General features: G+C 38.0%; 1 protein-coding gene across 1 annotated transcript in view; it reads left to right on the forward strand.

Annotated features, from left to right (window-relative positions):
* The window catches only part of frmpd3 (FERM and PDZ domain containing 3), a 474907-nt gene extending 461494 nt beyond the window's left edge, over positions 1 to 13413 (forward strand). The window contains exons 15-18 of the mRNA XM_063059815.1: positions 2535 to 2723; positions 2836 to 3002; positions 3090 to 3795; positions 9598 to 13413. Coding sequence (XP_062915885.1) covers positions 2535 to 2723; positions 2836 to 3002; positions 3090 to 3795; positions 9598 to 12533 — 3998 coding nt within the window. The 3' untranslated portion in view covers positions 12534 to 13413. The remainder of the gene's footprint in view (positions 1 to 2534; positions 2724 to 2835; positions 3003 to 3089; positions 3796 to 9597) is intronic.
* The last annotated feature ends 12471 nt before the right edge of the window (positions 13414 to 25884 follow it).

The raw sequence follows: 25884 nt of genomic DNA on the forward strand, positions 1-25884 counted from the left end.
AGAAGAGATAAGAAACCAGAGTGGGGAATAGAAGAAGAGAGGAGGGGGGAGGGTATTTTTTTTTAACCCGAAAGAAAAATCGATATTCAGGTGGAGGCTACTCAGATGGAATATAAGGTGTTGTTCCTGCATCCTGAGGGTGGCCTCATCATGGCACAAGAGGAGGCCATGGACCAACATGTTGGAATGGGAATGCAAATTGAAATAAAAATATTTGGCTACCAGAAAGTTCTGCTTTTGGCAGATGGAGCAGAGGTGTTCAATAAAGTGGTCCTCCAATTTACAACTGGTCTCACCAATGTAGAGGAGGCTGCATCAGAAACACCGGACACAGTAGATGATCCCAACAGCTTCACAGGTGAGTGTTACCTCACCTGGAAGGACTGTTTGGGGCCTTGAATGGAGGTGAGGGAGGACGTGAATGGGCAGGTATAGCATTTTGGATGCTTTCAGAGATAAGTGCCAGGAGGCAGATTGGTGGGAATGGATGAACGGACAAGGGAATCATAGAGGGAGTGATTCCTGTGGAAAGCGGAGAGTGTTGGGGAAATAAAGATGTGTTTGGTGGTAGGCTATCAGCGCAATGCTGTTACAACTTGGCGTGTTCCAGAGTTTGGAGTTCAATTCCATGCTATTCTATAAGGAGTCTCTGTACATCCTTCCCATGGGAATGCTTGGATTCTCCCCAGGTTCTCCAGTTTCCTCCCACAGTCCAAAGACATACTGGGTAAGTTAATCGGTCACTGAACAGTAAATTGTCCCTTGATTAGTTTAGGGTTAACCAGGTTTGTCGGGCATTGCTGGAGGAGTCCGAGAAAGGCCTACTCCGTGCTGTATCGCTAAACAGATAAATAAAGACTGATTCACCTGTTCATCATCATATTATTGTTTGTGAAAGTTTGCTATGTGCAAATTGGCTGCAAATCTAATTTCACTTCAGAAATACGTCACAGGCTACAAGGCTTGTGAAAACTGAAATTGTTCATCTTCTTTGTCTGTCGTGATTATTTTCATTGTCAGAACATACTACACTATTATAGAATGATCGTATTACATTCTTAAAAATATACACATTGATATATTTAAATTGGGAGAGGCAAAGCTTATATGAAATTCCCTATGTTGTGCAGAAAGAAGGAAATTTGTTAGAGCATTAGGTAAACACATAATACATCAGTCAAAATATTGTCTGCATAGACCAGGGGTTCCCAGCCTGGGGTCCACAGACCTCTGGGTTAACGGTAAGGCTCCATGATTTTAAAAAGGTTGGGAACTCCTGGCATAGACTGAAAAACATCAAAATAATAATTATTTGAAAACTGTACTAATTAACTTCATGTATCTAGAATGACATGAGTATTAATTAAAATATGAATTTCTTCATGTACTTTTCATGTAGTTCCCTTTTTATCTACAAACTGTAATTGCCCTAACAGAATTAATATTCTCCTTTAAAGATTGACTTAAACTGAATCATATACAGTATATAATTGAGGCATTGGTATCAAAAATATTGTGCTTACTTCTGCATTAATTCTGTCAGTATAGAATTACAAATTATTATGCAATTGAGACTATAACACACACTATGATCCTCCTACATAGGTAAGCATACAGTATGTTTTATAACCATGCAACACACACAAAAAATACTGGTGAATGCAGCAGGCCAGGTAGCATCTATAGGAAGAGGTACAGTTGACGTTTCAGGCAAAGACCCTTCGTCAGGACATCCTGACGAAGGGCCTCGGCCTAAAACGTCGACTGTACCTCTTCCTATAGATGCTGCCTGGCCTGTTGCGTTCACCAGCATTTTTTGTGTGTGTTGCTTGAATTTCCAGCATCTGCAGATTTCCTCGGGTTATAAACTGACAATTCTGCTCATTTTAGTCTGAACGTATAAGTTAAGGTTTAATACAGATGCAATCTGTGGTACAGATGAAAAGCAATGTATAACTAATAGGAAATGAATGTATAGATATGTCTATTTAGCTATCTTTTTTAATGAAATATGTTGTACTTAAGTACTCCTCTTTAATGGTGGTGCCTCATAGTACTACACCGCAGAGGAAGATATGCCCTTCATCTTCATTAAGGCTTGATGAGTTTACTCAAAGCACCAGGGACACACAACATCCATTCCTGAGAGTTAAGTCAGGGTTTTAGTTTTCAGGGCTGACTTTACATTAAAAGAATAATTCACTCGTGTGGGACCAGCAGTACGCCATGCTGCCATTCAGCTGCCACATACAACTTAAAGCTTTAGTTTTGGAGGATATCTACTGAGGCTTCCCCCAAAATACAATTTCACTTCTTCTTGACTCCTCATGTAAAGGGACTGATACAATTTTTAAAATTATTTTTGAGGATTCCCTTTGTTGCTTCATTGAGCCAATTTCAACTCCAATGGAAGTCAGTTCACCTCATCATGTTGATTGCATTAATCTAATTCAGGATACATTTTGGAATTGGGGAAGTCCAATGTAAGCATTCCCAAGCTAGCCTGTCTCTTAATACACATGTGGCTTATTCAGAAAGCATGAAGGCTTCAACTAATGCAGAGCTGATTTTAGATTGTCAGAACCCAACATTTCCAGGTCCCAGTATTTTCTCAAATGATTATATCAAACTCTTCCCAAAGTTACATTTGGACTGCAGTGAAATTGGCAAGGAAGGTCATCCTGTGGATGTTATCTACTCAACAACCCATTTTCTGCCAGTTGGTAAGGTTAACTTCCATTCTCTTCTTCAAATTGAAGAAAAAGTAAATCATATTTTTCTAGGATAACTGAATTTTTTACTGAAGATGATGATATCCTTCCTTTTCATTAACAGACTACAGAAATATACCGAACATTCTGCAACCAGAATGGACTATTTCGTCATCAGGTCCCATTCTAAAACCCGAGGGAAGAGGTACAAGTTGCCCTCACAATCTTCCACAGCACATTGAGTCGCAGGCTGCACATAATCTGATGGCAAACCCCCCAGAGTCCAATCTGGTAAGATTTCACTTTTTACAAATGCAAGGAAGAAGAAAGGAATTTGAAAATCAACTCAATATTAATGAAAATTTCATCTTCTTTGAGGAGTCAAGACCAAGGACAAAGTCTGACCCTACACCAAATACATCAAAAACAAGACAGAGCAACTCTGACATCAGGAGTCTTTCTGGGCAGCAAGGATTTCTGAGCAGGGGGAGAGCAAACACACTGGACGGACACATGAAAATGGCAATTGCTTATACAACAGACCATCATAACTGTATCTGTCCAAAACTCCCGATGAAGCTAACAAGAGTGAATAGTACAAAGCTCCTTCCCATAATAATCAAGGAAAATGATGAATTGCTTTGTGATGCTTGTAAGGTCAAAATGAGGGGTAATATTATTCCCAAAGGAAGCAGTACAGAGAAGTGCTTAAACTCTTGCAATTACCATGATGATGTGGTTGACCTAACAACTCTCCCTCTACCGGGAAGCGACGAGGAACAAGAAGGAGAAGAATGCCATTCTCTACTTCCAACACTGGCTGCCCCTCCACCTGGTTTCAGGGATAATAGTTCTGATGAAGATGACTCCAAGCGAAGGACCACTCAAAACCTAGCTTCCAGTCGACAGCCTTGTGATGTACACTTCAATGATATCCCAGTGTCTCTAATCGACGGTGTTCAAACAAGGACTGTCAGACATCACGCCCAGGAACTTGATGATGCTCTGGTTTCCACACTACAGGCCCTGGAAGCTTTAGCTGCAGCTGAAGACTGTCCACATACTCAACCACAAGAAGGATCAGGTACTAACATTTTGTTTTGAATCAATTGAAAACTTTCAAGTCATATCCCAATTTACTACAAACGTTCGTATTTTAATCCAATTTTTCTAACAATATTGACATTAAGAAAGTAACAATAATGGGAAAATTGCAGATAATAGAGGCCTGAAAAATAAAGTCAGAAAATGCTGAAAGTACTTAGCAAGATAGGCAGCATCTGTGGAGAGAGAAACAGTATTAATGTGCTGACAAAAGGTCATCAACCTAGGATGTTAACACTGTTTCTCTTTCTGCAGATGTCTGGCCTGCTGAGGATATCCAGCTCTTTTTGATATTAGATAAGTATTAAAGTAATGCTCTGTTATGTTGCCAAACATCAGGAAGAATCACTGTGTCAAATTTTTAATGTGCTTCAGGATTTAGTTATACAGGTGACTTCTACAAGGGAAAGAAAAGGACTATTATTTCCTTTTGCAAACATTCTCTCTTTTTACAATAAGAAAATAATGGATGTTTTTAACATTTTTATCATTATTTATCATCAATTGCCTGATTTGGCAGTCCAGAGATGTTTGTCATTGAGAGCATTTTTGTAATGAAAGCTCTATTCAAGCATAACCAGTCTGAGTCATTTTAGAATTGCTTTATCTTAGGATATAGGGCTGCAAGCACTATCTAATAACCAGTTTTGATGGCATATAGATGGTATCATTTCTCAGTAAATTCATCAATACAGTGTAAAATCACTCTTCAAGTAAAAACTTTGTACTGTATTGGTTAATCAACTGTTTAAAATATTCTCAGTTGCAACTTTGCCTTTTATTCCATCAATCACAGTGTGATTGCGTACCTGAGGATTTCCAGTATCTCTTGAGGTTTTCTTAGCGCCGGGATATTTTTTTCCTATCTACCCACTCCCTCAAAACAATTTCTAGTACGATAGAAAATCAATACAGTTTTGCTCAGTTAGATGAAAATTATATGATAATTGAAAGTTAAGTTTTTAGCAACTTCATGGTAAGGCACAATTTTATTCAACATTTAGCTGGATTTAGCTATAATATTGTTGAATATGTACTGTAAATGATTCAGTAATATGAATTACTTAATGTTAGCAAACTATCTGTTGGCACAGAAATAATAGGCCATGACTCATTCTGTGTAATAGACACTTTCAGTGAGCAATGGAGCAGGTATTGAGCAATATGATATACTGATGAAGAATTACTAATCAAACAGTAGTATGAACCAATGGCATTACAGAGAGCAAGGTCATTAATAACCAGAGGGCCAGATAACCATGGCAGGCCATTGTTCTGGCGATGAACGTTAGAGTTGAGCATCAGTAGGACCTTGGATGCGGAGTTTAAGGATGGTGTCTCAGCTGAAGTGAAATGAAACAGTGAGAAAGGAGATTGACAATAAAGCAATACAAATTGCTTCTACATTTTTGTAATGTTTGGTCCCGTTATTCTCTGATACCCAGTACCATGATTCAGCCCACACATGTTTCACAGCAGTCTAGCTTGGCCTGAATATTTGCTGCTGTCTTGGTTAAAAGTTAATACCATCAAGAAACTGCAACACAGATTTAAAGAAACATATCAGCATGAAAGCATGATCATAAGCAAACAAATCACATTATTTTAAATAAAAGAAATGAATCCACAAAATAGAAAATGCATGGTGAAATTATTATTTCTAATCATTTTTACCGTGTGAAAAATGATAATTCAATTCTGCCATTTCTGTGTTAAAATATATTATTAATGCAACTAACTTCAAAATCTAAGAGTCCAAGATGAGTGAGGCAATAGCAGTACCATACCCTGGAATGTACCTCTAAAAATCATCAATGTAAATTAGAAAAAGCCCAGAGTGCCCATGTGGAGAAACCCAGCAAAGCAGTCTGCTCACTCCTTCCATGAAGAGTGTAATTCGGGTTACCCAATGGAAATCTATCCAGAACACTGGTGGCATGAAAGCCGAAAGAAGGAAGCACAATTCTGTTTTGTACAACTGAAATGGTGTGTTCTGTACAATTCTTTCAATGAATCAGTAAGTTATTCACCATAAAACATGACATATATTGTCAGCAACCAGAACCTGAAAAAATGCTGAGGAAATAGACCCTTTTACGGATACTTTTTATAGTGTAACTTCAAAAAGAGTTAAGATAGACATCCTCAGCTACAAGCTACATCAGCACATTGTGCGCCATTCTCCCACATAGCCCACATAAACCAGAACAAACAATGCAGTTTCAGAGTAGGAATCAAAGAAATAGTGAATGATTTTATGCAGATATCAAAGGCACAGGCATGAAGCCTGTGGAAGCCACATATCCAAAGACCTACCACTGCCATGGAACATCGGGAGTCGGTTTGTTGATGAGATATGATGCAGCCAACTATGCATCTGAAGATATTTCGGTAATATATGTGAGACCTGTGTTACAGAGTTAACAAGTAGAATTAAAACATTCTTCAATATACTATAAAGGTATGGTGGTCCCCAAAATAAAGGCAATTTTAACAAATTTTGTGAATATGTAGGGAGAATTTTGCATCCTCATAGGTAGATTGTGCTCAGCACTCAAAAGATTTAGCCGATCTCAATTATAAAGGTATACCCTCCCAACTTGCTTCCTGTCCTCAGTCTATGACAGCTTAACAAGTCAGAGGAGAAACAGTTAACAGCAAGATCACAATATCACCCATCCCTGTTCCCCAGCTCTGCAACCAAAATGGGATTCTCTCAATCAGTACATAGATTGATCATCAGCTAATGCAATTAGTACCCTGTACCTGTTACAGTAAGAAGTTATCCATCACATTGTGTTTTAAATTTTACACCTATAGAAGTATTACATATCAAGCAGAGAATAACAAAAACTAGAAATGAGAGGTTGAATGATGTTGAGGCAAATCCAACTAAGTAAACATGAACAAACCAAAAGCAGCATAAAATTGCTTCTAAATCAGGTAAAGAAAGTAAAGACTTTCGGATAAATTGTGCTTTTCATAAGCTCAGGAAGTCCTAAAACTTTTTACAAGCAATTAAGTACTTTTACAATGTAGCCATTATTAATTTAAAAAGTGTTGCAGCCAATCTGCACATAGCCAGGTTCCACAAAGAGCAATGAAAGGTGTGTAATCTGAATTTTTAGTGATGGTTATTGGACACAAATATTGACAGTATGTCAGAAATAATTTCTGTTTGTAAAAGTCCTTTTACATCTTCTGAAAGGCAGTTGGGGCCTTGTTTTAATACATGGAACATAGAACATAGAAATCTACAGCACATTACAAGTTCTTCAGCCCACAATGTTGTGTCAACCATGTAACTTACTCGACAAACTGCCTAGAATTACCCTACCACATAGCCCTCTATTTTTCTAAGCCAATGTACCCATCTAAGAGTCTCTTAAAAGACCATATTGTATCTGCCTCTACCACTGTCGCCAGTACAGTAGTGCATTCCACACACCCACCATTCTCTGTGTGAAAGATTTACCCCTGACATCCCCTCTGTACCTACTTCCAAGCACCTTAAAATTATGCCCCCTCTTGTTAGCCATTTCAGCCCTGAGAAAGAGTCTCTGGCTATCCACAAATGTTTCATAATGAAATAGCATTCACTACTATACTCCCTTAAAACCACATTGTTATCACTCCCTTAATACCACATCGTTATCACGCCCTTCCTAGAAGTTGTGTTCAGGCTTCTGGTATGGGATAAGAACTCAGTCTTTTGTCCCAGAGATGAGATGCCTAAATGGCATGAATGAACCAGTAATTGATGGGTCAACATAGACAACAATGTGATAGTAGCAACAGGAAAGGAGAAATCTTGATCTTGATCAGAAAGAGACTTGTTAAAATAAGTATCATGGCTGCTGGCTAGTAACAATCTGAGAGCTAGGAAAAAAAGATATTAAAAAAATTCAGATGAATGTAGAATTTTGGTAAATACTTTTCAGACATTTAAAGACATTACAAAAAAAATGTTCCAAGAGCTCTGTCCACCAGAGAAAGCAGGATCTCCCAGTGGCCACACATTTTAATTCCACATCCCATTCCCATTCTGATATGTCTATCCACGGCCTCCTCTACTGTAAAGATGAAGCCACACTCAGGTTGGAGGAACAACACCTTATATTCCGTCTGGGTGACCTCCAACCTGATGGCATGAACATTGACTTCTCAAACTTCCGCTAATGTCCCACCTCCCCCTCGTACCCCATCCGTTATTTATTTATATATACACATTCTTTCTCTCTCTCTCCTTTGTCTCCCTCTGTCCTTCTCACTATACCCCTTGCCCATCCGCTGGGTTTTTCCTCCCTCCCGCTTTTCTTTCTCCCTGGGCCTCCTGTCCCATGATCCTCTCATATCCCTTTTGCCAATCAACTGTCCAGCTCTTGGCTCCATCCCTCCCCCCTCCTGTCCTCTCCTATCATTTTGGATCTCCCCCTCCCCCTCCCACTTTCAAATCTCTTACTAGCTCTTCCTTCAGTTAGTCCTAACGAAGGGTCTCGGCCCGAAACGTCAACTGTACCTCTTCCTAGAGATGCTGCCTGGCCTGCTGCGTTCACCAGCAACTTTGATGTGTGTTGCTTGAATTTCCAGCATCTGCAGAATTCCTCGTGTTTGTGTTCCAAGAGCTCACAGTAATCTTGGACAGTAGAGCAGATCTGTGGCTAGTGCTGCTGTGCTGCACCACAGCTACAAGAACCCTGGTTCAACCATGAGCTAAATTTTCACATCTCTTTGACTGCATGGGTTTCCTTCAGGTGCTCTCATTTCCTCCTACATGTCAAAGACACTTTGGTGGGTTAAATGGCCACTGTAAAATTCTAATATAGGAAAATGGCAAAAAGAATCAAGGGCAAGATGGTTGATATGTGTAAGAAAGAATAACTTCTAGAAGTATAGGAAAATAAGGGGAGAGAGAATGGGATTAATGGGATTGTTCCCATGGGAGTCAGTCTATACTTGATTGACTAAATGGCCAATTTCTGTGCCACAGGATATGAGGTACATCAGCATACACGCCTCTTATTTTTCTTGTTAAGATCTGAATTCAACCACATCTTTTTTGATCATTGACAAAGAACATATTGATATTGCACAAGCTAGTAATTTATTACAGAGGTCACTGACCTGTGTTAAGTAAACCCTGCTGACTTTTAATTCTATTCTTACAGAACACATAGGCATGAACCTATTCACTCTAACCTCTCTAATTCTAGTCTGTCTATTAATATTATTATTAATGGCTCCGTCTGTCTAAGTAGACAATGGATGCAGACCTGGGTGATGAATATGGAGATCCTGGGCTGCCCAGACATCAAGATCCCCCCTCTCGGCCTCGCGGATGTGGTCCAAAGGAATGTGAAGCGGTACATTTGGCATCAGCTTGGCTGCAGGAGCTGCCGGGAGGTGACGTGATATGTCACCCAACCGCCTTAGGGGCTCCATTCCGGATTTGTGTAGGGTTTACTCCTGAGCCTTGTCTTCTCCCGAAGATACCCACAAGGCAGTGGGATCTGTAACCCTGGATAGGGGCCCATACCGGGTACTGTCAGCCAGAGCCAGCTGAGCCCGGGAGTCATGTAAGGCAGGGTCGTCACGCTCTGTAGTAGTGATTTATGGAGCCACTACCCACTACCCTCAGTCTGTCTATTGGTAGCTTTTTAAAGTGTATTTCTATACAGTTGATGTTTAATTTGAACAGTGACTATAAATATTTATTATCCTAATTGATTTTATACTTACTGCTTCAAATAATAAGATGAATTCTTTCTGTTTTGATCTACAGGTTTGCTTGTATTGGCAGCTATGACACCAGAGTCATCACTGGATTCTGGCCATGAAACAAATTCCTCAGAAATGACGGATATCTCTGAAATGGTCTCAGCAATAAAACAGCACCATTTACTCGCTTATCAGGGAAATAAACCTGGCCTAATTATGAAAAAGGATCTTCCCTTGAGTGCTGTTAGATGCTGTGCACAAGCTGCTTTCAGAAGAGTTCCATGTCCAAAGAGATATTACCAAGAAGCAAACACTTCATCTGCAATTACTTCCTCTAAGCAGAATCCCCCGTCAAGTTCCATTAGACTCAAACCTAGTCACATGACTGGATTTTGCACAGTTCACATGCGACCTCAGGTATTTGGTCATTCTAATGAAACCACAAGTAGGCCAGAAAATATTATTTTAAAGCCTCTTCTTCAGCAGAATTGTCCACGGTGTCCAAAAACAATAGAAGACCAAATGTCCAAACAACAAATAATTAAACCTAAAGAAAACCTTTCCAAAATCCTGACATGTCCCAATGAGATAATTCAGAATATAGATGAAGATAAAGCATGTGTTAAGCAGTTATTAAGTAGAAGGAACTCTGGAAACAGCTCCAGAATTACAAGCCCTGAAATCCATCAAGAAAATTCATCAAGCTATGGCTCAACAAACAACACTTCTCCTCCAGTTTCTAAGTACACAGACAGCTGTGCTAAGTGTGATGCTTCAAAAAATGAGTATTTGAGATATGAAGGAAGCATGCAGAACCCCAGACCGTGTGAATGTCATTTGCTGAAGACCGACGCAAGGCAAGTAGACTCTCAGGCCCACCGAACAACTGTCTTCCATACTTGCACACCAAAGAACAATGAAGTGGCTTACGTCAAAGTAAGCAACAGGAAGTATCAGCCAACAGGTAAGGAAAATCCAGCATTATTCAATGACGATCTTATAGATTTGGCAGATGTTCCAGATGGTCAAAAGAATGATTATACCAAAACAGAGAAAGAATGCCAACCAATGAGGACTAGTTCCCCAAGTCCAGGCTGTTATCACAGTCCTTACAGATATCCATCTACCACTTTAGGACCAGATAACAGCACAGCACAGCAAGATAATGCTGAAAAGATGAAATACCAGGGACACCCATGTTCTTGTAAAGCTAATATCAGTTCAGAGAGAAGTGCTGGCATCACAATGTGTTGCAAGCCTTCCAGCATGTGTGATGCTGCATTGCCGCCACATGTCTCATCATCTCCTGTGATGGAAAATGCCTTTGATGCCAAACAGCACACTTCTCTTATTCCTGATAAAGTTAATTTACAAAAAGGCTCCTTACTGAACTTTAAGAATCTCTTCTCTGCTACTTTTCCAGCAAGATTTAAGAGAGAAAGTGATGAGAGGCAGGAGCAACTTCAGAAGGTGAAACAATATGAACTTGAATTTCTTGAGGAATTACTCAAGCCCAAAACCAAAGTTGACGTATTTGCAGAAGATTATGTTCATCACAAAGGATCCAATCATTGCTCTTTTCAGATCAAAAGTAGTCCAGTTGGAAATATTCCAGGTCTATCCAGGGAACGTCGTCGTAGCTGTGATTGTAAACGTCGAGGACTGACTTGTGATTCAGTGTGTTTTCCATCAATCCCTAATACTCTGGATTCACAAAGAGCAGATCGAGGCAAAGGCCCTTGTGTTCACAAGCAGCCTAAAACCAGTGTTGCCCCTCCTGCACCAAATACCAATACCAAACAAAAAGCCATTCGAAGGCGGACCTCAAGTCTAGAGTACAGTGACTATAGAGCTGAACAGCAGCCTGGTGTGCTCTGCATGATGGCACGCGGTGATTGTCTGAAAGTGCCTCATGATAAGAAACTGGAGCGACATCATAGTGCCACCAATATAGTCTCTGAGGCAGAAATAAGTGAAATAACATCGCAGGCTTCGGAGAACAGTGCATGTATGGCCACATCTAAGACTGAAGAAACCAGGAAAATAGAAAAAGAGAAAGAATTCATGAGAAAAGCTCTCAAAAGCCAGTGCCGGGAACCACCCCAGTTTGATGATCCGTCTTACGTTCAGTTTCCCAATGCAGACAAACAGCAAAGGTCCCCAGCAATTTTCTCTGTTCAGGGAGAATTCAAACCATCGAAGTCAATGCCACTTTTAAAGGGGGACATGGGTGGCAATAACCGATGCTGTTCTTTTAGATATTGTTTTTATTATAGAAATTGTGATGTTGCTGATGACAGCAGTGATAAAGATGAACTTTCATATTCAGTACCAATGCAGCTTCTTCCTGATCTGAGGTCTGACAGTTCAGTGACACTCAGTGAAACATTAGCTAAAACTTATCAAACATCAGAAAGAAATGTTTCCAACGGATGTGAGGACAATGTACAACAGGAATCAGTACTGCATGATACAGGACTAGATACCAACATAACAAGAATCAATGCCCTGCGGAATAGTGTCTATACGTTACCAGATGGCTTTGTCGCCGCACAGAAGGATACTAACGAACTGTTATCTATCTTAAGGCAATGCACGACAAATCGCGGAAACTATGATGCAAAACTTTACATTTCACACCTGGATGAATACAAACAGACACTCACACTTAAGTTTAAAGAGCTGCGAACTGCATGTAGGAGAGTGGCGGCAGTAGACAAAAGCCCATCACGCATGCTTTCAGCTATCTCAACTAGCTTTCAAGTATTATGTGGCCTCATTGAAGCTTTTGTGCACTTGGTTTATATTGTGCGATCGGAAAGGCAATGCAGAGAACTCCTCTCTAAAGTGGAGGAGGTGGTGATCAATTATACTTTTTTGCTCAGAGCGGCAGAAGAATCATCCAGTAAAACATCTCATCACTTAACAAAGCAATCAACCTCTGTAACTACAGTAGTGAACACATTTACTCGTTCAATTAAAACATTAATGAACAAATAACTCCATGAAGCCATGCACTCAAACACCATCTTTTGTGTAAAACTTATTGGGAAAAAAACTTTAAACATACTCCATTGTCCTGTGCTTGGTAGTCATTTCTGTGAACAGTATTTTATCTGATTCCCTCCTGCTTTATTCTCATATTATCTGTTCTTGTTATGCTAAATGTATGTAGTAAGTTTTTCCCTGAATCCAATTTAGGTTAGATCTGCCAACTCCAATTTACCATGTACACAGCAAATTTGCCTTTCATTTTATCACTGATCTATTCATCTCAATTCATGTGTCAAAATAATTTATTATTCTCAGATATTTCAATAGTAGCAGGACACCATTTAAATCAGGATTCAGAAGAGAGAAGGATTATTAGGAAGAGCACATTCAGCTAGGCTAGATGTAAGAAGAGTTCTTTAGATTACCATAGTCATACAGCACAGAAACTACATAAAGCTAAGAGATTGTGTTAAACTGAATCAGGCCAAGAGATTGTTTATGCCAGTGTCACAGAATCTAGGACACTATAACAGAACATTGTCTCTTCCTAGTAAAATGTAATTTCTGGTTTTATTTCCATAATCATTTAATCAAAAGCAATGTAGAATCAGATTATCAGCAACTGATTGAGACTTAATATATCCTACAGAAACCTAAAATCATAGATACAGATTACAACTACATGTTTAAGTTTTCACATATCAAAATATTGAATTATTGTTTTTCCAGAATTATTGTCCCTCAATAATACAGCATTTTAATGCGATTTACTGAAAAAAAATTGAGAACTGAAATATTCCTTCTACTTCTCTCATTTTGGCATAACATTTTATATTAAAAATGTATACAGCATTTTTCTCAAAGCTATATGATATAAAAGTACAGTACCCATAACTTAATGTATTGCATATGAATTTGTTACAGAACTGCAACAATTGTATTCTTGCAATGAAATCTATTGTGGATAAGGTTCTGAAGCTTTAATGATAATGCAACTTTGAAAGCATGAATTTTGATAGGCTAAGAACTAACCATCAAATCTAAGACACCTTTCTGTTAGTCTCAATAGAAGGCACTTCATAGGTATTATTATATTTCATAAATTACATCTCAAAAGAGGCTACTGCAATCTCATATCCCATCACTGGATCTTCCTTAAAGTATATTGCCAACATTGTAGAAGATTGGTAGTACCGAGAATCTCATTTTGTACTACGTGCTGGTATTTCTTCCTTATGTAGCTGATGCCAGATAAGCACAACACAAATCCAGATATAATTCTGTTCCTATCTGTCAATTTATTGTTCTGGTTTTCAATGACTCATATTTCATCTTTTTCATTTGCTATGTACTGAGATCAAGTGGACCTTTATCTTTTTGAGTCTGCTGTATAAACTAATATTTAAAACTCCTTCTAATTCACCCTACTTATGTAAAACTGAGATGAACTAGCCCCTTTCCTACAAGTAAATGCCAAATTGTTATTTCGTCAAAAATACTAATCACCTAGTACATATGGAAAGGTATTGGGATAGAGATGTGTCTTGGTGAGTAATACAAAATGAGCATTATTGCACTGATTGACTACCATAGAGGTAGTATATACAGTAGGTGCCCATGCTTAGTTCCATTATGTAAGTCTCAAGTCTTACATGTAACAAATAGCAGATATAATACTACCCTTATATGAGCTGCCCAGTGTTGCACTGACTTAATTTTCTTTGCTTGGTTTGGATAGAACTGCTAAACAAACATATTTTGGTATAAAAAAAATTGCAACTCACAACAATTTAATGTACAATTTTGGTGCAATCATGACATTTCTTAGCAAAATGTTCATGGGGTTAAATTCCCTCAGTATACCCATTTCAGTATTCAGTATGGAGGGCCAAAATATGAGTTAGTTAAGACAAAGAAATTCATGCAGAGGAAATTCTGCCTTTAAAACAATTCCCTCACCCACTGTACCTTTTGTCCTTCCTAAGATAAATATCATGTTACCATTGGTCATACGGTATCTACTTATATCTAAGTGTGAGTGAATGGTGTAGCAAATCCAAGTTACCTTTTGTGCACTTTAGTGAATTGTACTGAGTTATGTAAGGTCAGAAACAGCTAAAGGAGGTGAGGATTTCCTAACACAGAAGAATGTAGAGATCCTTGAAAACTGAATTTGAATTCTAGAAAAACTTCTCAAAGTTTTTGTTCCTATTACTCCTATATTACCTCAAGTAATTTTTGCCTGACCAACAGCCAATATTCAGCTGTCATTGTCCCAGCTTCTCAGGAACAGATATGACATCCCTCACTAATAAGGTATCATTTTTTTTGTGTTTTTTTACATCAATAATTGCAGAAGACCTATTTAAAAAGTTTATGCTTTATATTTTTATACAGATAAAATATTATATTGGTAATACATTTGGCTATAAGGATATTGTACAAGAGCTCCTGACAAATCATAGGTACTTTTAGACCTACTGTATGGTTAAAATAGATTCATTGGTGATGTGCGTGGGGAAACAAAAATGGATTGGTGAACTGTATGTAACAATTGATGATCTTATACATGTAGTAATAACTTAGTGTTACATTTGATTTAGTTTTAACTATAAATATCAGAAGTTGATTAATTTGCCTAGTTTTTAATAACTAAAGCCACATTTATACCAATTAAGTAGCAAAAAAACTATCCTAATCGAAACAGAAAATTTAAAAAAAAGCATTTTTAACACATTCTTGGATGTATAACAATGGAGGATCTACACAATGAGTAGAACAAAGAAATTCCCCATTTACCACGAGTAGGATTTTGCACCATGTATCACAGGACAAGTCTATAAAACAAAGGCAGATCATTTGGATTTGTATCACTTAGCTGAAACGAGGCTGAACGGGATTTAAACTCAAGCAGTTGCAATACCAGCATACGGCAGCATACATCATTTTGTACAATGACTTGGGGTGGTAAGGTAGCGTAATTGTTAGCACAATGCTTTACAGTACATGCAACCCGCATTCAATTTCTGCCGCTGTCTGTAAGGAGTTTGTGCATTCCTCCTGTGACCCCATGTCACCTCCAGGTGCTCCAGTTTCCTCCCACAATCCAAAGACCTACCACTTAATAGGTTAATTGTAAATTGTCCCGTGATTAGGCTAGGATTAAACTGTGGGATTGCTAGGTGTCATGGCTCAGCGGTCCAGAAGGGCCTATTCCGTGCTGTATCTCAATAAATAAACAAATAATATGTTTCTAGAAATGTTTTTGTGTAAAAGAAAGGATGTATTTTGAAAGAGTTTATTAATGATTCACATTTATAGAACTTTAAGTTATATAAAATCTACATGACCAGTTTGATATGCAAAACAGAATATTTAGTAAGCTAATTAATACAAGAATTCTTGCCTTCCCCGTGTGTATCTATGTCCAACAGATGGTGTAGATGTTAAACTTAGCTGCCACTTTCTGCTTTCATGATATTCTGCCGTTTCTCTGGTGAAAGAGCTCTGGAATTCAAAACTGGGAAACATTCCCTTCTCCATTCAAAGACATCGAAGAGGGATTGAGAAGCAACACTACTGTGCTACCTTCCTACCATTCTGCTTCATTGCCCCCAAAACATTTTTGCTCCTAATTCTCAGTCATCATTTCTTTTTGCATTTGCAAATATATTGAAAGCATTTTGAGTCCCAGGAAATGTTCCAATATTTTTGTTTCACTAGCAGCCATTTCCTTTTAAGTAATCAGACCCAGTGAAGTTCGATCAGTATGCATCTTATCCACATCCTTCCTGCAAGTATAAATGGCACAGAGAAATAAATTAATGTTCTTAATCTAGGATCTAACTCATACAACTTTCCTTTACATGAGACGGTGAAGGGGAAGACAGGCAGCTGAAGGTACTCTTGTCAATGGCATATAAAGTCTGTAAATGCAAAAAACCTGATACTCACTGAGTATGATATAGAATACATGGAAAGCATTTTGGCTGTAAGAATCTGTGAAGGTTCCCTCCCAGCATACCTATCAAAATGAAATCACCACGGACCTCTGTAACAGACTTGAGCAAGTTTTTCAGGTTGGAGTGGCCTACTAATTTCAAAGAGAAATTAGGCTACTTAAAGAACACATTGGTAGCCATTGGCCATGTGCTCAAGTTGCTGGGGGTAATGTCAAGAACAGATGATCACCAGTGCACACCCTCAGTATAAAAGATGATTTTAAATGGTTTAAAAATAAAATGTGTTAAAGTACATTCAACTTGCACCAATTATGTACGAATATTTATTTTTCTTCATCTCTTGTTAATTTCCAATCTACAATGGTAAAACTATTTAAATCTAATACTTTTAAGAGACATTTTCTGAAGGCACATTAAGCAATGGAATGGATTAAAGGATAAAAGATGCATGAAGCAGAATGAAAAATTAAAGCTATTTATTTTCAAACATACTATGTGTATATAATTTGATCCAAAACACTTCCTGAGTTATTATCAGTGAATACAAAACAGTACAGATAGTTATTCAGTAAGTGAGTTTTAATATTTTCCTTGATAAGCAGCAAAATATTTTGTCTCGGACTATGTACTTTTCATTGTAAATAACAATTAGCAACCAAAACATGAAGTATATTGCACTAAATATTATTATTAACAGTTACCCATCAACAGTGTCATACAGCTGATTACTAGTGTTGAACTACCTTTCTTACAAGAGGGGTAATTACTATGTGGGTAATGTTAAAAATAGATCTCATACTTTACCAGCTAACCAGCAAGTTACCAGTGTTCTAAAATCAACATTGCCATTAATGAATATACAATGTGGAAAGGTTCAGGGCTAAAATTCCAATGATTGTTAATATACAATTCGCTCTTCCTACCTTACTACTAAAAATACGGGCATTTCCCAATATTCTATTTTCTATCTTGTGCTTATCTGGCTTTACCTAAAATTATCAAAGGTGCCATTTGAATCTCTTTAGATAGTAACGCATACTACATTCGCACCACTCTCAATATATTGTGAAATTATCCATCACTATTTATGAGAAGGCTTAAAATATTTAAAATCGTTATCATAAAAAGAACTAAATCAAGTCAAAGATGGTCTAAATGTTAGGGTTTGTTTGTTATTTCTTAAAACCGCAATTAAATGTGTTCTAAATGTACTGCTAAATAATACAAAGAAAGGACTGAACTGTGACATTTAATGCTATTCAAAAAGAAACACTTTTTTTTTACATGAACACAAAATACACCGCTGTGTCAACCAATACAAAGATTTGAGACTCTGGTTTGAAGATCTATCACTCGAAGATCTAAATGGTAAAATCCCCTAATATTTAATCCACAAGACAAAGACAGTCTATAAAAGTCTGTAAAATTGAATAAATGCAAGGTTATGGAAACTTGCAACCGGCTTGTGGCAGGTTTACCTAGTATCAGCCAGCCTAACTTCAGTGGCCTTTTCACTGACTGACGAATCTGCATGAAATACTAAATCTTGCTGTGCAACATAGGAAACCACAAAGATTGTCCAAAATGGTGGTCAGAAAGCCAGTACTTTCATTTCGGATGCTGTAGCTTGCAGAAGGACGGTTCAAGCTCTATAATACTGAGATCCTAAACTCTGACTACACTTAAACATAGCGATGATACAGGGAAGTGCAAATATGTGGAAATTCATATTAGGTATACAGAAGGACTGAGGAAGGAAATTTAAGAATTATACTATGAAGAATCAATAGAGTAGAAAAATACCTCAGCTTCCCATCTACACATGACAATTAGAAAAATAAATATTTTGTAATTTTTAAGCTTTCATCCAAACATGTGCATGGGTTTTGCAGTCTTAACATTGTAGGTATTGTCTTTTATGTAATCTGTCCATCAGCTCACTGGTCCTTAATGGGTCTAGCAAAGTTGTTAATTTATGTTACATCACAAATTTATTATATACTGGTATCAGCCACAGCTACCTACACAAAAAAAAATTCCAGTCCAAAACCACAAACTTACAAGTCACAATTAAGTCACCACATCCATGTGGGGTTTTAATGAAATAACATTTAAACTTGTCAAGACACAAACTGTTCAAAATTATACATTACTAACTATGTTTGACATTGTATTAATCCATATTCTCTTTATTTTTATAACAAATTGAAACATGATAAGTAATAGTTTTAAAAATAACTAGAAAATATTTTAGTACTTTATGAATTTATCAATTTGCATTGTCTTTACATGATTTTCTATGTTTTTATAGGAAGGTACATAGATGGCATAATTATGCACCAATTTAGTAAAAACATATCTGGCAGCATAGCTGGACAAACAAATGTTTCTTCTTCCATCCTATCAACCTTAGAAAACACATTTATACTGAAATGGGCAAGTTGATGCCAAACTTGAAATGTAAGCATATCACATAGCCACCTAAGATTAATAAAAAAAACAAAAGCAGCCTAGTAAAATGACTTATGTGTCCAAGTCCAGATATTTTTGTCTATAGCTACCAAAATCCTGAAATGTGCAAAATTGCTGTTTGATTTAAGCACATAGACCTAAGCTACTGTTATTTATTCTCACTGTAAAGCATTTCCATTATCTAAATAAGGTTAGCAAAAGACTGTGCATTTGTAATAGATATATACTTTTCAAATTCAACCTTGCTTTAGTAGAGTGAGGAGTATCATGTAACAAAGGCTATCAGGTCTCATTCACATACATATAACACTATTAAGATCTGTAGTTTAGATCTGATTCCAAAATAATTTATCTAATTTTATTTTCCTTACTATGACACAGGATAAAAAGTTTCTTAAGCAAACTATGAACAATACAAGATATGATTCAAAACAGAGATCAGGCATTTTGTCTGAAAGTTCATTGCACTAAGTTCTGATTTTAACCTCAGCTTTAAATTTATAGTGAAACATTTACTGATCTGCCAGTCATCTACCCAGGATCTTAGCTCCTGAGCCCTATGTCTATCTCCGATGATTGATGGGAATGGCATAACAGCTAGAGGGTTGGAGTTAAAAATCAGATGGGGAATTTCAACATGTCACCAGGAATACTTATCTTTACTCCTCAATGAGTGAAATTAACAAATTTGTCAGGTCCTCCTGTGCCTGCCACCATCTTTCACTGATAGGTTTCAGACTACAGGGACATTCGACTGGTTTTCAGTTAGAGTGGTTTGCTTATCTCAATTACATCATTGGGCTCAAACTGACTGTTCAAGTTAGGTCCCACTCATGTGCATTGGGTGACTTTCAGAGCCAACTTCTTTCAAGATGAAGGAGGAAAACCTAGACTTATATGATCTTGCTCAGTAATTCACAAGTATTATATCCAATCTGTCCTAATACAGAATCCCAATGAGATTTAATAAAATATTAGCAGTTTCACAGTTTCTAGATTTATGAACATACCCATAGTATCAAGGTGGATGGCAACTTTCCATTAATTTATTTTTCAAAACCATTATTTATTGCTGGTCTTCTGAAGAGTATCTAGGGATTAGAAGAGGGACGCCTTTAGCAAAATACTTCATTCAATGGAGTTAGTAGGGAAAATAACTGAAAATCCTCATTAGAAACAGCAGAATTCCCACTTTAACAATACATTTGGAGAATTTATAGATAATTTTCAACTAAAATAGGCAATTTGTTAGGTGAGAAGCGGATATCCCTTGGCAATCAATTAACACCTGTATAATGAAATATTTCAAAGGGGTGTGCACGTGAGCAAGCAGCCCACCTCCTAGCAACAAGCAGACAAATGGCAAAATGCCAGTCCCATGCTCGTCCCAGGATTGCATGTGCAATATTCGGGTCCAATTACCTACTAGAACAATACAAGCTCAGTACATCCATAACAGAATAGTGAGCAGTTTAACCAGTGCACAGCTGAGGGGCATTCATAAAGCTTTCCAGAGATACATTTGACCCATGACCCTTCACCTTAGATATGAACAAACCAGACTAAGAGACTGTTAACAAAATCACATCCCTAGTAAGGGGCCATTTCAAAGTGATGCTTTTCTTGTCATAGCTGATTTTTATCTACAGAGATACTTCAGGTTTTTAGTAAAAGAGGAAACTAAGACCAACCTGCAGCACAGATATGTACACCCTTTCATTCAGCATTACCACTACGATTTTCTAATCATTGCATGATTGCATCATACCACTCTTCTACTGCCATGGCTCGTTATGTGTTATGTCAATGTGAGCTGGTTCATCCCCAAAAAAAGGACCTTCCCATTCACAGCATATTTAGAAAAGGCTTGAGCCCTGTTATTTATGATTCTTGTGGCAATATCAAATCCTCCTCCCTTATGTGATATCTGCTGTAATGTATAATATGTAATGAGAGGCTGACATGGAAATGTATTCATGTATTAATGTAGCAGAGTTTTCTGTAAATAAATCACACAAGGTCTGTATTAAATATTACTTTATTTCGATTATAAAAGTTGCAGCTTCTTCTGTTCTCTGTCACTGCAAACAATGTATCATTACATACAGTATATGTAGTTTACATATTTCTGAAAGATCCTTCTTCTGAAAATAGGCCCTTCATGTGTATTGAGGAAATTTCTCAATAAGCTTTATTCTTGGTATTCTGCTCTTATACATTAATTTTGCATCCATTTAAAATGAGTGATTGCCAGAAAGGCTTGAACACAGCTGCAATTATTTGATAAAGATGATGAATTTTCATGAACAATTCTGTACAAGTTCAGAGTTTTTTTTTAATGTTTTCTTTGTTTGTCCCTGGAGAATGATTGAAGAAACTAAATCATGCTGAATCAAAGACGATATCAATAAACATGATACAGTAGCCATGCTCCTACATGCATCATCAATTACTTCAAAGCTAACGAAGTATTCTGCCTCCATGAGAACATTGGTCATGGTATCCATCCCCTAAAAGCAGAAAATGTTTTACATGCTCTTTTGGATCTAATTGAATCTACTGATTCTTAATTGAAATTAGCACCCCCATATATAATTAGTGATACCAAGTACCAGACGGAAATACCTCCAACCATGTTGAGTGTCAATTTATATTTGGCTCATCCTTGTTATATCTTATAATGCCAGAAATTAATGGGATGAAAACCACAGGAGCCAGGGATTACTCGTGTTTCTCTTTAGAGATAGGTGCATGCATATGACATGGTGGTGTAATAATGTATGCCATTCACGTACTTTTTACATATAACCCATAATGTAAGTAAACAGAGAATGCTTATGCAACACACACAAAACGCTGGAGGATCTCAGCAGGTCAAGCAGCATTTATAGAAATGAATAAACAGTTGATGTTTCAGGTCAAGACACTTCTTCAGGACTGGAAAGGAAGGGGAAAGAAGACAGAATGGAAAGGTGGGGGAGGGGAATAAACATAGCTTGAAGGTGATAGGTGAAGCCAGGTGGGTGGGAAAGGTAAAGGGCTGGAGAGGAAGGAATCCAGTAGGATAGGAGAGTGGATCATAGGAGAAAGGGACCCAAAGGTAGGTGATAGGCGGGTGAGGAGAGGTAACAGGCGAAAGTGGGGAATAGAAGTGGGGAAGGTGGAGGGAAAGACTTATTTTACCAGAAGGAGAAATCGATATTTATGCCATCAGATTGGAAGCTACCCAAACAGAATATAAGGTATTGCTCCTCCACCCAGAAGGCGGCCTTGTTGTGGCACAAGAGCAAGCCATGGACTGACATGTCAGAACAGGAATAGGAATTGGATTTAAAATGTTTGACCACCAGGAAGTTCTGCTTTTGGTAGATGGAGCAGAGGTGCCCATCGAAGTGGTCACTCAATTTACAACAGGTCTTACCAATGTAGAGGAAGCCACATCAGGAGCTTTGTACGCAATAGACGACCCCAGCAGATCTGCAGGTAAAGTGCTGCCTCACCTGGAAGGACAGTTTGGGGACCGGAAAGGAGGTAATGGAAGAGGTGAATGCGCAGGCGTAACATAGAACCATAGAACACTACAGCACAGAAAACAGGCCATTCGGCCCTTCTAGTCTGTGCCAAAACTTTATTCTGCTGGTTCTATTGACCTGCACCCAGTTCATAACCCTCCAGACCTCTTCCATCCATGTATCTATTCTTAAGTTATTTTTAAAACTTAAGAGTGAGCCCGCACTTACCATGTCAGATGGCAGCTCGTTCCCCACTCCCACCACTCTCTGAGTGAAGAAGTTCCCCCTAATGTTCTCCCTAAACCTTTCCACTTTCACCCTAAAGCCATGTCCTCTCATGTTTATCTCTCCTAATCTAAGTGGAAAGAGCCTACTCACATTTACTCTGTCTATACCCCTCATAATTTTGTAAACTTCTGTCAAATCTCCCCTCATTCTTCTATGCTCCAAGGAATAAAGTCCTAACCTGTTCAATTCTGCCCTGTAAATCAACTCCTGAAGAGCTGGCAACATCCTAGTAAATCTTCTCTGCACTCTTTCAATCTTACTGATATCCTTCCTATAGTTAGGTGACCAGAATTGCACACGATACTCCAAATTTGGACTCACCAATGTCTTATACAACCTCACCATAACATCCCAACTCCTATACTCGATACTTTGAATTATGAATCCCAGGATGCCAAAAGCCTTCTTTACAACCCTGTCTACTTTGGTACTTTGTAGCACTTTGGCCACTCGCAGGGATAAATGCCGGGAGTGAGATTATTTGGAAAGAGTGAATGGACAAGGGAAATCCATGCAGAAAGCTGGAGATGGGGGGGGGGGGCGCAAGATAAAGATAGGAATAATGTTTTGGATGCGAAGTTTAGTCAAACAATATATTTAAAATATTACTAGAATATTGACTACACTAGGCTCCTCCCTACATAGCTATAAACTCCAACTCAATATAGAATCCATCTCAACACAAATACGTAACGCATTGCCTTCTAGTCTGTGTGTGTGTATATATATATATATATATATATACACACACACACACACACACAGTATAATATATAATACAACTACCATATAGACATCCAAAGCATATTAAATTTTAAATTTTCTCATTCAGGCCTAAAGATTTCATTGCTGTAGAGGGTAATGTCTTTCCTGACAAGCGGTGATCACTCTGTTTGGGAGGTGAGACCTGTGACTGTGAAACAATCTCAGATTCTGGAGTCTCTTTCATGGTGGTTATAGAAGTTGCCTCTGGGACTGCAGGAAGTGGTTCTGACAGCTCTGGACACCTTTCATCTGGATGTGTTGGTATCCCAGAACAGTGCATGGCAAGCTGTTTGATATGCTGAGCTATCCCAGGTCACCAGACAAATCCTCAAGCCAACACTTTCATTTTGACTGTACCTAGATGTAGCTCCACTAATACTTTAGCTCTCAGCTTGGATGGTACATCAACTCTCAATCCCCACATAAGACAACACTTGTCAAGGGCGAGTTCATCCTGGTGCTGGTAAAAACAGTGAATCAGGAATTTCTGCTGCACACTCCAGCCCTTTTGGGGTGTCATGGAGACGTGAGACAGTGTGGGGTCTTTTCTGGTTTCCCTTTGGATCATCTCTGCCATATAGGGGAGACTTTCAATTTGTATTCAGGAGAATACATAAAGAGGGGTGTCCTCTTTTGTAAATTTTTCAGGTATTTCCTTTTCCAAGGGTAAATGGGATAATCCATCAGAATATCCATGATTAGTTGTCCTCTTGAATTCAATCTTGTAAGTGTATCTTCCAAGAAACAGACCCAATCTCTGTATTTGTGCTACTGCTGTTAGTGGAACACCCTTCTGTGGATTGAAAATATACATTGAACCGCTTGCCCAACTAATAAGACAGTGCGAAATTGTAAAAGGTATCAAGGTGGCAGGGATTGAACAGAAAGTGGCGTTATTCGCAGATGATGTTTTAGTCTATCTGAGTGAACCAGAAAAATCATTTATAGGATTGTTTAAACGCAAACAACAGGAATTCTGCAGATGCTGGAAATTCAAGCAACACACGTCAAAGTTGCTGGTGAACGCAGCAGGCCAGGCAGCATCTGTAGGAAGAGGTGCAGTCGACGTTTCAGGCCGAGACCCTTTGTCAGTCCTGACGAAGGGTCTCGGCCTGAAACATAGGCTGCACCTCTTCCTACAGATGCTGCCTGGCCTGCTGCATTCACCAGCAACTTTGATGTGTATAGGATTGTTTACGCTGTTGGATGACTTCGGGAAAATATCAGGTTATAAAATAAATGTAAAGAAAATGCAGGTTATGTCCCTAAATTATACACCATCCAAAAAAACTGCAGGATACATGTGATCTTAAGTGGGAAGCTAAATCATTAAAATATTTAGGAATAACCCTGCCGAAGGATCTTTCAATGTTGTCACATTAATTTCAGAGATAAAAGCAGATATGCATAGATGGAATCTTATCCCCTTTTTAAGTTTAAATTCAAGGATAAATACCATAAAAATGAATATTCTCCCTCAGTTACTCTATCTTTTCCGGACTTTACCCATGGAGGTGGATGATAATCAATTCAGGGAATAGGACAAATGGATTTCCCACTTTATCTGGCAAGGAAAGAAACCTTGAATTCGATATAACACCTTACAGTTAGGGAAGGAAGGAGGAGGTATGGTACTTCCTTGCTTGAGAAATTATATTTACGCTTCACAGATAACTCCTCTGTTATATTGGTGTATTAGGGAATATAAGGCTAGATGGAAGGAAATAGAATTTGGATTGGTTGACAGTTTTCCTCTACAGGCCTCAATAGCAGACAAAGGATTGATGGCCCAATTGGAAAAGTTTAAAAACAGCTGGATAAATCTTACATTAAAAGTTGGCAGAAGGTGGTTAATTCATGTAGAATCAATAACACATTAAAACTTTTCAGATGGTGTGCATATGATACCGAATTCCTTCCCAACAGAGGAGATAAAAGATTTGAACTATGGATAAAGAAAGGTCTTACAACCTACCTCTCATTTATACATAAAAGAGTATTACAAAGTTTCCAATTCCTGCAGGACAAACATGGCCTAGAACACAATGACTTTTTTAGGTACTTCAAGTACGACACTATGTTAACCAGAGTTGTAGATATACAGACTTATCAACAGTAGAATTAGAATTTTTCAAGATTCTGAATTCGGCTTACAGTTCAATACCAAGTAAATCAGTTTCTCAATTATATAATGCACTCTCCCATGCTAAAAATGTAAACACATTGTACATTAAAGAGAAGTGGGAAAATGAAGTGGGGTTGGTACTTTCAGAGGAGGCTTGGGGAAAAATGTGCAGCTTTCAGTGGTCTTCGACTAACTCTTTGACTTGGAGAGAACATTGTTGGAAAAATATTATA

Source organism: Mobula hypostoma, chromosome 10, assembly GCF_963921235.1.
Source record: "Mobula hypostoma chromosome 10, sMobHyp1.1, whole genome shotgun sequence".
Taxonomy (NCBI): Eukaryota; Metazoa; Chordata; class Chondrichthyes; order Myliobatiformes; family Myliobatidae; genus Mobula; species Mobula hypostoma.